This window comes from Trichosurus vulpecula, chromosome 4 (genome assembly GCF_011100635.1).
Source record: "Trichosurus vulpecula isolate mTriVul1 chromosome 4, mTriVul1.pri, whole genome shotgun sequence".
In the NCBI taxonomy this organism is placed as follows: Eukaryota; Metazoa; Chordata; class Mammalia; order Diprotodontia; family Phalangeridae; genus Trichosurus; species Trichosurus vulpecula.
In genome coordinates, this window is record NC_050576.1 from 361,875 (window position 1) to 376,303 (window position 14,429).

The 14,429-nt window shown below is 48.2% G+C and overlaps 1 protein-coding gene across 1 annotated transcript in view; it reads right to left on the minus strand.

The window, feature by feature from the left end:
• GIPC2 (GIPC PDZ domain containing family member 2) overlaps window positions 1–6,684 on the minus strand; it is a 63,285-nt gene extending 56,601 nt beyond the window's left edge. Inside the window, exon 1 of the mRNA XM_036757589.1 lies at window positions 6,436–6,684. Within this exon, the coding sequence (XP_036613484.1) occupies window positions 6,436–6,684 (249 nt within the window). The remainder of the gene's footprint in view (window positions 1–6,435) is intronic.
• Between the last annotated feature and the right edge of the window lie 7,745 nt (window positions 6,685–14,429).

Sequence of the window (14,429 nt, forward strand, 5' to 3'; positions counted from 1 at the left end):
GGGTGGGGGGCTGTGGGTGGAGAATGGCACATATGCTTTCAGATGGTTTAAAAAATAACCATGTTTTGAGGGAAGACTTGCTGGGCAGAGAGGTGGGAAGGTCCTATGCAGAAATGTGTGTGATATGAAAACAAACAACATCAATGAAATATCTGGGTGGTGAGGTTTTTGGAGGGAGGTGTTGCACGTTTGTGTTTTTGTATTTTAAAGAATGAAGGGTAGAAATGAATCAAAAGAACAGAACACATTTAGCTACATGAAGGGTGGGCTGGGAAATGTCAGGGGAGACCTGAAAGCAAGACTTAGGGGTGCCCAGGACAGGCCCTGGGATGCGTGGTCTGACCCGGTCAGTGGCAGAGAAAGAGAATTCAACAGCTCCTCCCACAGTTCCATCAATGGTTATTGGCCTTCTCAAGGAGCCCACCAAAGTTATAATCCTCTTGGTTCTCTCTCAGCAAATACAGAACGTAGATTTCTGTTTCATTGCCGGTGAAGCCTGGAGAGAAGGTGGCCAGTCATTGCAAAGGAGTTACATGGAGGGCCATCCACAAGTGGTTTAGTCACTTGTGGGGGGAAGGGGCTGAGGGGGGAGGGAGTCAAGGAGCCATCTGGGGCTCCACAAAAGGAAGTAAAACAACCAAGCCAATGGGCTCCCTCTTCATGGGACTAGATTAATGTTTGTGGCTTCTGATGCAAAGGGAGTTAGTTTGTGCTTCAGGTAGGTTTGAACAGGTTCCCTTCCTGGGCAACAATCAAGCTTTCCAAAAGTAGGCTGAGATGACTTAAGAGGTCAAGAGTTCTCTCTCACTAGAGGTCTTCCAGCAAAAACTGGATGACCACTTGTGGAAAATACAGGAGGGGAGATTCTCAGTCATTGGCTGGATGGTTTCTGAAGCATCTTCGAACGCCTGAGATTCTGTGATCTTATCCTACCTCTTTGTTTTATAGATGGGTAAACCAAGGCTCTGGCAGTTAAGTGAACTATCCAAGGTCTCACTGGTACCAAGTACCAAGTAGCTACAATTCTCTCTTTTGTCTAGAAGAAATGTCATCTTACAAAAAATAAGAGCATGTATACAAACGAGTCAAGGAAGATAGTATTTGAAATCTATTCAAAACCAAAAAAATACACAGCAGTTTCAGTTTCTGAAAATGTCCTGCTTGTGGAAGGGCTCCCTTTCAAATTTACCATTTTTGCTTTTAAAAAAACCACACTCTGAATCCTCCCCCTCATTGGGCCTTAACATCTCAAACAATGTAACAAATTGTAAACAAAAATTAGGATAAGAAGAAATATCCTCCGTGAAATGTGTGTCCGTTTTAAGTGGCTCTATGTAACAATGCCTGTCCACATGGAGTTTCCTTTTCAAATCAGCAAGAAAGCTTTATGCGACTGGTTCCAGGTCAAAAATTGAATGGGAATTTAACGACCACCTTCTCCACATCTTCCATGACAGTGCTGGACATTTTATACAAGACAAGGTGGAGTCTGGAGCTTTTCATTTCCCATGTTCTCTAGACAAGATTCATTTTTAGCTTCAGCTCTCCTCTAAGTGAATCTACCATTCTGTGATCTCCTAAGTACACGCCTAAAACATGACCCTGTGGACATGTTGGCCAGTGGGTTTCACTGAAAACTAACCTGTGTCAACGTTTCCTCCAAAGCCACCCAGAGAATCAGTGAGCTCCTTTGAAGGCCAGAAGCCCCCCACCTGCAGGAACTCAGTCCCTGGAGGCCTTGATGGGATCTTTTTTCATGGGAGCTCCCTATTTCCCTGGTCTTTGAACCCCCAGAGCCTTAGATAGCATTTGGCACCAAGTAAGCAATCAATCAATGTTTGTTGATAGACAATTTCAAAAACAACAACTGGTTTCTGCTCTAGGGTTTTAAATAGACCTCTAAAAGGAGCCCACCGGACTAACTAATCATGAACCCTGACATCAGATCACTTCCAAAGGCTGCTGCTTCCCTCTCTGCTCCCTCAGTAGAGAAAGGCAGCAGGATTCCTCAGACAAAGCTATTTATACCCTCCTTGGCCTTGGCCCAGAGAGAGGTCAGGCCTCTTCCCAACACTTGTGACTTCTCAGAAGCTCGGAATGCTGCAGTCTTCTCTGGGGGACTGGGAAGGGCAGGGAATGTGCTGCCGGGTACTTCTCTTTAATAAGTTACTTTTCTTTCTAAATGATCCACTGAGCTGCTCATGACAGAATGAACAGTAGATTTGCCTAACAATGCCTTTCCTCTAGTTTGTGGGGTTTGGGGATTTTTTAATCTTTTTTGTTTTTTTACACCTGAGACTCTATTGACATGGATTAATGCCTTTGGCTAGAACTTGGCATGAGAAATGTGCACACCTGTAAAAAAGTATTCCTGAACCTCAGTGCTGGCCATGGGAGTAACCTGTTTGATCCATTCAGCTGTCCTCTAGTAAAAGAGCAAAATAACAACTCCCATTTAGGAATCATGTAAATTAGGTAGGCGTTATTATCCCCATTCTACAGCGGAGCAAACTGAGGGTTAGAGAGTTGAAGGAACTCACCCAGGGTTGCAGTCAAACACTACCACCCAGGTCCTTCTAATACCCAGTTCAGGGTTCTATCCACTAAGCCACACCCTATGAAGTCTTCTCCCTTTCAAGAGCCCTAGATGGCCCACTCAGGGGCCATCTAGTCTAATCCTTTCCTTTTAAAGTTGAGGAAAATGGAGTCTAGAGCCATGAAATGATTGCCCAAGCTCAGGCAGGTCCAAAGTGACAGGGCTAGGAGTTCAACTTGGGTCCTGTAACTTCAAGGTCAGCACACCCCTTCCTCTGTCCCAGGCCATTGGTACCGATGTCTCCTAAACCTCAGCAAGACCAAATGATACATCTCATTGGCTGGGGATAGAAAAGTTTAGTTATTTGTTTCTGGGGACTTTTTGGACCATTGGTGTGGGGAACTTTCAGTGAGGAAAGAGTCTGTACATCCACCCCTGCTGTGTGACCGATAAGCTGGAGGCTGAAGGACTTCTTGGTCTCCCAGCCAGTGGCTGAGGGGGAGACCTAAACCCCAGCCTTCCAGGCCATCCCTCCCCCACACACACTTCCTCTCCATGTCACAGGTCAAAGGGTCAGAGAGTTGGAAGGGACCTAAGAGCCAATTCGACCCCCTCATTTAATAGAGGAAAATGAGGCAAACAGACATTAAGTGACTTGCCCATGCTAGTCAGTATCAGAGGTGCAATTTGAACCCAGGTCTTAGTTTACAGGATCTTATTCAGAAATTGCTCTTGCATGTGACTTTCCTCATTTCTGTACCCCACTATCTTAAAATAACCGGTTTTCTGGACTTCAGTCTGCTGCTGGGCACCTCTGGAAGCTGTGAGGAGCTCTGAAATGTTACACTGAAAGTTCCCTTTCATGTTCTTTGTTGGAACTTTGCCTTGACCTCATTTTTTCCTCAGCAAATATGCAAAAACAATAGGAAACAAGAGATAGCAGGATATGCCCCTGGGGCCAACTCACAGCCCTGGTATGCCTTCCCACTGGTTCAAGGCCACCTGAGCTTTGAATTGTTTCTAGGACCAAGGAAGAGATAAGCTCTCCCCTGGTTCACACCAAGAAAAACTCCTTGGCACCTTCTCCCACCCTTGCCTGCCACCCTGAACAAACAGCCTGCACAAGCAGATCTCAAAGCCCCTCCATTGGTGCCTACTGGTGCCAAGCCAAAGCCAAATGCTCCAGTGTCTAGGCGTTCATTCTACAAACCGAATTAACCAAACCATCAGCGGAAAGAGTCAACCTCATTTTCTTTGGGCATAGTTTGTCTAGGGTAGATGCCAACTTTGTGCCAATGCTGCTGATTATCCTTTGAATAGCAATTTGTGGAGTATTCATTCAATCAATCCAGCAGCTGGGGATACAAAAAGAAGCAAGACAGTCCCTCCCCTCAAGGAGTTACAATCCAATGGGCCAAAAAACATGCAAACAAATATACAGAAAGGGAGCTACAGAAAGGATAAAGATGAGCTGAAAGAACCCAAAACCAATCACAGCTAATGACTGTGTGACCTTGGGCAAGTCACAAACTCTCTGAGACCCCCACTGTTTCTGAATCTTGGCACCTTTCCACTAAGACTGCCCCACCCCCTCCTTGAGAGCAGGGGTTATTTTTTTTTTCCTTTCTTTTGGTGCTTAGCACTGTGCCTGGCACATAGTAGGCACTTAATAAATGCCTCTTGACTTGATTGGAGCCTCAGTTTCCTCACCTGTAAAATGGAGATAAATAATGCCTGTGCCACCTATCTGGTGTGGGCAGCTTGAGCGCTTCACTGATAATCTAGAGATGTCAAAACAAAGTGACAGGCTGCTACCACTTTGGGTGACCACGTTTTTAGAAGCCACAGACAAGAGACAAAAGTGACTGGCCATTATGGGAGGCCACAGATAAGAGTCGAGGCAGAACCAGTGGCAGCCGCTACCTTGCTTCCCCTTCTCGCCTCCTGTATGAACCTATTCGTTTACATTCGTCTCCTCATGGGAATGCCCGAGGCTCCTGGACGGCAGGCTCTGTTTTTGTCTTTCTTTTTTTCCCTAGCACTTAACATAGTGCCGGGCACACAGTAGGCACTTACAACAGCATGCTTGTAGATTGATTGGTTGATTGATATGGATGAGCTCACAGATGCACTGCAGACTCACAGGCGCCATACCAAAAGCTCAGAGCCTGACAGATCTTCACTCTAGAACTGGAAGGAAGCTCACAGGAGGAGCCCGAGGCTTAGGGAAGGGAAGGGACTTGGCTAAGGTCACTCGGGTAGTGAGGTTAGCGTTAGAATCCGCGTTTTAGCCCAGGCCGGCCGCGCTTTTCCTCAGTACTCAATGCCTCAGGGTCCGGCGTGACCATCACTGTCCTTGCTCTCAGTGAATTTGGATGGAAGGAACGAGCTGTCTAGACTTGTCCAAAGGTCTCAGCGACACAAACGTTTGGGGGGAAGGGGAGCAGTAATGCGGCCAACAGTCTGAGCGAGAGGAAAGGGGAGCAGCCCTTCGTTTGGCTCTGCTCGGAGATAGAACCTCAGATGGCTGCCGAAGCGCTGCCGAAGCAGGGCCTCTCCGGTCCCTTTGGGAAGAATCTAAGCGGAAGGAAGCCCAGGCCGGGAGGTCCTAACTGCCCTGCCCAGAGGAGGAGCTCACACAGCACTCACTCTCCGGCCAAGTACTCGGACCTTCTGATTGGCTTCGGGGAACAAAGGCGTCTCCGGAGCCTCCAAGAGACTCCAGCCTCTATCCTTGTCTCTCACGAGGTGGGTTGTCCGATTTCCAACCTGCTCCAGGCAAACTCCTACTCTTTTCTCTACCGGCCCTAGAACCTAGTGCACTGTGCCTTGTATTGATTGTTAAACTCTCAGGGAACAGAATTTCCAGAGTGGAAACCCCTGCCGCATGCAGGGAGGAGTGTGAGCTGCTGAGAGGTTCCTTTAGCGGTTCAGCTAGTGTGGCTCGGATGAACCGCTTGACCCCCGGGTTTCCTGACTCGAGACAGACCCTAGCCACTGCCCCACACTGCCCTTGGGAGAGCTTTTTAAATGCATTATCTTAGCGACTTTAAAAGTGTGGTCCAGGACCCCTTTCAGGGGGTCACTGAAATCAGTTATTTTCAAAGATTACTAAGACGTTTAAATGTCTAAAATGGTAAATAAATAGAACACCCATAAACCAAAGGAGGGGAGGGGGAATTGGGCCTCAGTCATTTATAGGAGAGTAAGGGAGTCCTGAGACCAAAAAGTTTGAGATGTGCTGCAGGATTTATTCCATCTGCCTAAGAATCCAGTGGCATAAGTAACGCTGGAGGCATGATTAGCATGTTCACAGATAAGGAAAGGGACCGGTCAGGCCCAGGAAAGCTGAGCGACTTGGCTCCTGGACTCAGGAAGCTAATAAATGTTGAGAGATGGGATGTGGACTTTGATCTCTGCTAAATCCAAGGCGCCTGTCCTCCCAGACCATGGCCATGATGACCTCCTTCCGCCTGCCTTCCGCGGAGGATAGTAGCTCTAAAGATGAAGATAACATCAGAGGCCTCCCAGTCGGCCCTTTCCATTGGGCAGATCAGGAAATTGAGGCACAGGAAGACTAAATGATTTGCCCAAGGACAAACTGATCGGAATCTTCAAAAGAGGGATATGAAGCCAAGAAAGAGACCTGGGTTTGAATCCCGGGGTCTGCCCTTTACTCCCTGTGAGGCAGGGGCAAGTCTCACGCCTCCGGGCCTCAGTTTCCTCTTCTGGGAAATGAGGGGGCCCGACTGAATGGCGTCTGAGGACAGGGATCCTGCCTCCACAGCCGGGAGAGGGAGTCCTCGGCCATCTGCGTGGCGTCGAAGGACAGGCACTAAGCAACAGGCAGCCGAGGCGAGTGAAGCGCGCCCAGGCACCGGCCCCGTGCGCTTCCTTACCTCCGAGGGCGAGATGTCGAAAGCCTGGGCGATCTTGGCGTAGAGCTCGTGGATGCTAGAGAAGCCCTCCACTGTGCCCGTGGCGCTGCCGTGTGCCAGCTGCGTGTGGAATACCAGCCTGGGCTTGGGCTGGAGCTCCAGGGGCAGGGACTGGGCGCTCCCAGCGCTCTGAGAGATCGGCTCGCCCTCCATCAACTTGGACACGTCCTTGGACCGGGCTTTCTTCTTGCCCCGCAGTCCCAGCGGCATCTTGTCTACTCACGGGGCGCGGCTGGACGGGGAGGGGGCCCTACAGGGATCCAGGCGTCCGGGCGTCTGTCCGTCGGGCCGTCCCGTTGGGGTCAGGAGGTTGGCACAGGTAGCCTCGTGCTCTCGGACCCGCAGGTACAGCAGCGTCTACAGTGGTTACAGCTTGGAGCGCAAGATCAGCGGACTTTGCTCGGTGCGGCCCGAGGGCAGGGCCCAGAGGGGCAGGGCAATCCTGGGCTGGGTGTGCCCCAGGTGAAAGGCGGACCTTGGCCAACAGCAGCTACGCGATGCTTGCGCCTTCCTCCTTGGAGATTGGAGGCTGGCCAGTTTTCACCTCCTGCTGCCCACCGGCCTCTCCCGCTCCGAGGGCAGCGGCACCTCTGTGGAGTCAGGGGAAGCGGGCCAGTGGTGGCCCAGGATGAAGCCGAGAGAGTGGAGCCAGGGGGAGGATGGGACTCCAAGGTGAACGAATCGCGTCTCCAAGATAGTGCTGGAGTTAGAAATCCTGCCATGAGGAGCCAGGGCAAGGCGGGATGGGAGGATGGGGGTCCCCTAAGCCTTCAGGCTCCCTATGAAGGATAATGGGAAAATACGCGTCGGACAGGGTTTGAAGTGCCTAATTGGGAATCAAGAGGGTTCCCCATTCTGACAGTCTCTGTGTGTCCAGGGGCCTATGGCTTGACCCCTCTGAGCCCGCGTTTTCGCAGAGGAGGAATGGAGAGTCGGAAGGAGCCTCAGCCACAGTCTAGTTCAGCCGATACAGAAAAAGAAAACGGTAATGACCGTAATCTTTCTGAGGCAACCCCTTGTGGACAGCATCAACCTACACTGCTCTCTTGCCAGTTTCTCCCCATTCATCGCCCCCGCTGCTTCTTTCTAGAGCCCACCCGGCAAGCCCGATCCCCCTCATTCCACAGAACAAGCTACACTTGGAAGCAAAAGCAACGATCGCGAGCCGCCGCCCCAGCCTTCTCTTCTCTGGGAGAAACATTCCGATTCCTTCAACAGATCCTCGTCTGGCCTAGACGCCAATGGAGAGGTTACATCCTACGGGTGGTGCCTCAGTGGCCGGGGGGTGGGGGGGTCCTGGGCGAGCAGGCCTAGAAAGGGCCTGGCCCACTTTAAAGTGCTAGGGAGGTGGCCGGTTTTCTTCGGGCCTTGAGCTTTGAATTCTTCGGAATAGGAAAGTCGGGATTCCTGAACTCCCTTCCCATTAGTAGCTTGTCTCCGAGTCTTTGCTCCCGAGCGGCCTGGGGCACCGGTCGCTCAGTGACTTAATTCCTCAGGGCTCCAGAGCTGGTCGGCGTCAGGGGCAGGTCTTGATATCCCGGCTCCCAGAGTCCGAGGCTCGCTCACACCTCCTGTAGCACGCGCCTCTCCAGGCACCGCGATAAGAAGCCCAAATTGGCCAGGGGTCTCCTTGGTGGTTGGGGATGAGGATGGATCCAACCTTCTTCTGTGCTGTCACCCTCGGAAAATGTGAGCTCCCCGAGGGGAGGGATCCTTCTTCTTTTGTCCTTTTATTCCCACTCAATAAATGCTTGGTGGCTGACTGAGGAAGAAAGGCCGAACAGGGTTATCTCCGTTTTATGGATGAGGAAACAGGTTCAGAGAGGGGAGGTGGTTGGACGAGATCACGCAGTTTAGATAGAAGGAGTAAGAAATTCTGAGTCAGAAAGGGGGCTGAGGTGAGAGGCGGAAGTTGCCTTGGGCCGGCAAAGGTGGAAGGGCAGATCGAAGATAGCCGGCTAGAGAAGGTTGGCAGGGGGGGGGGGGGGGGGCAGGGACGCTCTTCTCACCTGAGAAAACTTCCTAGGAGATGGTGGCAGGGAGAAGTCGGGTCGGGCAGACGGAAGAAGCTCCTGGCCCGGTTCCCTCTGGAACAAGCTACCCCCAGCAGGAGTTGGAAGGAAGGCTCGAGGTCCTAGTCTGACTCTTGCCCTTCGTGGCTAAATGCCTAGCAAAGGTCCTGCCCTTGCTTTCCTGTCTTCTTATGCCCTCCCGACCTCCTCATTCCACTCAAACTGCTCTCTCCAAAGTTACTAAGGATCTCTTAGGTGCCAAATCCAATGACCTTTTCTCAGTCCTCATTCCCATTGACCTCTCTGCTGCCTTGGATACTGGTGATCATCTCCTCCTCCATACTCTCTTCTCTTCAGGTTTTCCAGACACCCCTCTCCCTCCTGGTTCTCCAGCCATCTTTCCGACGATCCTTCTCGGTCTCCTTTGCTGGATCCTCAGCCAGATCACTGACCCTCGGTGTCCCACAGGCTTCTGTTCTGAACCCTCTTCTCCCCCTGTCGGACTTCCCTGGCGATCTCATCAGCTCCCATGGATTCAATGACCATTGCTAAGCTAATAATTCTCAAATCTATTTTTCCTGCCTCAGTCTCTCTGCTTACCTCCAATCTCAAATCTCCAGCTGCCTTTCAGACATCTCCAACTGGATGTCCACTAGACATTTTAAGCTCAACACACCCAAAGCTAAACTCATTCTCTTTTCCCTTAGCCTCCCTCTACCACCCTATGACTGTCAAGGGGACCACCATTCTCCCTGTACCTCAGGCTCTCAACCTAAGTGTTGTCTTGGACTCCTCATTATCTCTCATCCCCCATATCCAATATGGTGCCAAGGCCTGTTATCTCTATTTCTATTACATCCCTCAAGTACAACTCCTGCTGGGGAGGGGGGCATGTTTGCCTGCCTCAAGTTTCTCCCCACTCTAATCCATTCTCTATTCAGCCACTAAAGTGATTTTTCACCAGTCTATTTCACCCTTCTATTTAATAAACTCTAACTCTGTCACCTTCATGATGAAATACAAAATCCTTTGTATGTCATTCAAAGCCCTTAACAACCTGGTCCCCTTCTCCTTTTCCAGTGTTCTTACCTCTTACTCCTCCGCACAAATTCTTTGATCCAGTGACATTCACTTCCTGACTGTTCCATGAACAAGACCCTCCATCTCTTGGCTCTTGGCATTCTCTCTGGTTGTCCCCCATGCCTTGAATGCCGTCCTCCACTCAGACTACTGACCTCCCTGGCTTCCTTTAAGTACCAACCAAAATCTCATCTTTTGCTGGAAGCCTTTCCCAATCCCTCTTAATTCTAATGCCTTTGCCCCTCTTCTCTATTTCTCATTTATCTTGCATATAGTTTGTACATATTTGTTTGTTTTTTGTCTCTCTCATTAGGTTATGAGCTCATGGAGGGCAGGGACCATCTTTTGCCTCTTTTTGCCTCCCCAGTACTTAGCGCAGTGCCTGGTACATAATAGGAACTTAATAAAGGTTTATTGATTGCTTGACTGATCACCATTACTATTGGTTGTTGTCCTTCATTCTCGAAGAGGACTAAAATGACATCACTACGTTAGACTCAAGTTTCAGTGTGTCTGACTGTGGCTGATCAGACCAACATCAGCTTGGAATGTTCTACCACAGGTGGGGCACAAATAGTACATGTGAATATTTGGGGTGGATTCTCTAAATTTGGACATCTCACATTTCTTTTGAGTTACTCCAATTCTTCCATGCTCTATGAGCACAGCATCTTCTCTGATGAGGGCATACCAAACTGCACAGTCCTGTGCCAGTGTCTCCCATGTCACACAATCAATTCCAAAGTTCTTGAGAGACCTTGAGAATGTCCTTGTATCACTTCTTCTGACCACCACGTGAATGTTTCCCTTGTGTGAGTTCTCCATAAAATAGTCTTTTTGGCAATCATACATTTTGCATTTGGCCAGCCCATCGGAGTTGGGCTCTCTGCAGTAGAGTTTGAATGCTTGGCAGTTTAGTTCACGAAAGGACCTCAGTGTCTGCTATCTTAAGCTGCCAGGGGATCTTCAGATTCTTCCTAAGACAATTCAAATGGAATCAATTCAGTTTCCTGGCATGGTGCTGGTAGACTGTCAAGGTTTCACAGGCATACAGCAATGAGGTCAGCACAACAGCTCTGTAGACCCTCAGCTTAGTTGTCAGTCCAATACCTCTTCTCTCCCATACCTTCCTTCACAGCCTCTCAAACACTGAGCTAGCTCTGGCTTCAGAGGCTGCACTGAGTGAACAATCATTTGTGAACAGAAAATCATGTGCCAACAGTCCCTCCACTTTAGTCTTGGCTTGTAACCTTTTCAAGTTGAAGAATTTACCACCACTATTACTGTAAGAAGATATGCTAATGATGCATATAAGCAAACACATAAACTAAGCGAATAATATCAAATTTCTCAGAAACAAAATCATGGTTCAAAGGATTTTTGCTTTTATTACCTGCCTAAAATGTGTACTAGCAGGAAGATCATTGTGTTGCTTAAGATGTTACATGTTTGAAATCATAGGAATAGGTAGACAGACATATAGATAGATAGAAGATAGATAGATAGATAGATGATAGATACATCCATGCATGCACATGTGCGTGTGTGTGCGTGCGTGTGTGTGTGTGTGTGTGTGTGTGTGTGTGTGTGTGTGTAAGAGAGAGAGAAAGAGAGAGAGAGAGACAGAGAGAGAGAGAGACAGAGACAGAGACAGAGAGAGAGACAGAGAGAGAGAGAGAGAGAGTCTTTGTGACACAGTGGATGGAGTGATAGAGTAGGAACTAGGAAGATCTGAATTCCCATCCCCTTTCTGACACTTCCTAGCTATGTGACCACTGAGACTTGTTTCAACAATCCGGCTAGCAGCTGTTGTGGGGGTGAAAAACCAACACAAGCCCAACAACAAGAACACTGCCAGCATGCTGCCAAAGCCCAGGTTCTTTTGATCTGCTTTACTAAGGAAAGCAACATTAAGGGGTTGACAAGCTTACTTTAATTCAGCATACAAATACCATTCACTTGGTTCAGGGGAAAAAGCCAGCACCCTGAGCTTCAGAGCAAGTACAAACAAATTACAAACATCGACAGACAGACCTTGTCTGATTCAAATTCCAATACATAGTTACCAGAGTTTAACAAAGTCCCAGCATCCGGGTTTACGAGCTGGAGGGCTCTTAGCTACAGCTGCCTGGAGTCTCCAAGAGTGACAGCCCTGAGCAAATAGCTCAGTCTTGTCTTCTTACAGCATTTCAGACGTCATCAAATGTCATCTGAATGACCAGAACTTAGGCTCCTATGATTGGCTCTTGAGTTAGCACCTCCCCTTAGTATCCTGGGAGCTTCACACCCACACAGGCTTAGCACCTAATAGGGCTTTGGGCCTGGGGCTTAGCACCTAGTAAGACTCAATGAAACACACTGAATTAATTAAAGGAAACAAAGGCCAAACTCTTCAAGGGCACTTGGTTGAACTGAGTGCTAAGAGCCCATTTTGCTTACCAACACAGAGCTCACAATCTCTCTGAGCTTCAGGCAACTCTCTAAATAGGTGAGAAAGGGAAGAAAGGGGTGGGTGAGAACTAAGGCAGGGATTAACCTTAAGCAAAAGAAACTCTACCCAGGAATTGGAAACTGAGGGGTGCCCACCAACTGAGGGATGGCTGAAGAATTATGAGATGTGGATTGTGGTGGCTGCTATTGTGCTATAAGAAATGATGAAGGTTTCAGAGAAACCTGGGAGGACTTGTATGAACATGAAGAGTGAGGCCATTTAAACAGAAGAAGTTTATATAGTGACAACAATATCTGAAGGATTTAGGAACTCTGATCAATGGAATGACCAATCACAGTTCCAAGGAACTAATGATGAAACATGTTACCCACTCCCTGATAGACAGCACTTGACTCCTACTGTAGGTATTCATTTTTTGACATGTCCAATGCAGGAATTTGTTTTGCTTGACTATTCATATTTGTGACAGGGTTTGTTTTTCATTCTTTCTTATTTAAATTTAAATTCAATGTATCCACCCCAAATATTCACTTGGACTATTTGTGGCTGACCTGTGGGGGAGCATTCTATAATGGTCTGATCAGCCATAGTCAGCCACATTGAAACTTGACTCCAGCATAGTTATGTCATTTTGGTCCTCTTTGAGAACCAAGGACAACCAACCGACCAACCATTGGGGAATGGGGGAGGTAGGAAGGAGAGAAGGAGTATTTTTGTCCATTGAAAAAAATTTAAACAAAATATGTAGGATTAAAAAGGAAAACAATTATATTAAAATCCAGCATCAGAAAGAGGAAAAAACAGAAGTTAACAGAAGCTACTAAGGAGTAGACACGGAAAAACCCACCAATCCATCAATTCTTAGAAGATATGCAAAGGAGTTGGAAGCAAAGAGTGGTAACAGAGGATGGCCATCAATGGCATATGAGCTGAGGCTGGTGAGGATAGATGGCTAAGGAACAAAAAGGATGTTTTCAGCTCCACTTCAGGAAAGAGGAAGATCAAAGGTTGTTCCTGGGATGCCTAGGACAGCAGGTAACTAAGGACAGAGAGAAGAGCGGGTGGCTCAGTCCTTGTTTGGCTTCTGTTTTCTGTGCCAAGAAGAATGACCTTTGGACAGTTGGGGAAGGACAGAATGAAAATAACTAATAGAATGTTGATATCCAAGATTAACAAGGGGACTGGAAGAGAGCCCCTTGTTTCTCATAACGAGTTGCAGTCACCTGGACCAGATGAGATACATCCTAACAAACCAAAAGGATGGGTAGGAGCGTACTCATTTCCCATTGGTGCAAGAGAATAGGAGTGGTGCCTTAAGGGTGTGCCAAGAATGCTTTGGCATGAGTATCACAAGGTGTGCCTTGAAGTTTGGAAAGTTATGTTGTTTCAGAGAAAATAATTTAAATGTAAATAATTTAAACATAAATTTTACCCACCCAGCATATGTACTATGATAAGTATAGCATTCACAAAATAAACAGAATGCACTAAACTCAAAACAAGTCATACTAGGAATTCAACAAAAATAGTAGCTCTTCTTGAATAGAAGCCTCACCTATCCTTGCCTGCCAGTTCTCCTAGAATGTTACCAACTTAAAGGTTCTATGTTCTGGATTCTAGCCCTTAAGGAATACTCTGAACCAAAAAGGCTTGAGAACAACTGGATGAGAGCCTGCAAACTCTAGGCCAGTGAGCTTGACTTCCTTTCCTAGCAAAATTCTAGAACACATGATTAAAAAGAAAGTAAGTGAATCTACTATTGGACAAAAAAGGGCCCAGACAAGAGGCCTCCAGACCACCCAAACAGTTGCCGCCCCACCCCCCACCCCCAGCCAGGCCTCGTCTCCTATCCTTCTTCCCTCATCCCTGAGGAAGAATATTAAATTGGCTTAACTTGGGGGAGGGCAGGGAGTGCAGTTGTCACTGGGTGAAGTGCCATAATATACTGTCATTGGGCCAGTAACACCCTTCTCTTTTCTGAAGTCCTGTGTGTGCCTAGAAGAAAGCCCATTTCCCCAGATATCACTCTCCACTGCCCCTGCTGTGCCCTTCTCTGGCTTTGCCCTCTTCTTTCACTGAGCCCTCTGGAATCCCATTCTGCTGTTACCAAATGGCCCTTACTAAATGATCTATCCCTCCCACTCTCCTTCTGTCTCCTTGCAATCAGTGAAGGCTGGTTCCTTCCAGAAGACACAGCATACTTGGCTGAAGCACTAGATGCTTCTTTTCATGCCTGCAGGCCTATTAGATCAGGAGGGAGAGGAAGCCTGCTTCTTGTCCTCCTTGCCACACCCAGACCCTCTCCCTTCCATTCAGCAGCCTCTTCTATCTATCCAGACCCTGGTAGCAGTTGTCATCAGGTCATTTGTCCTCCTTCCTCAAAGAATCCAGTACAATCTTTCTTTCTAGTT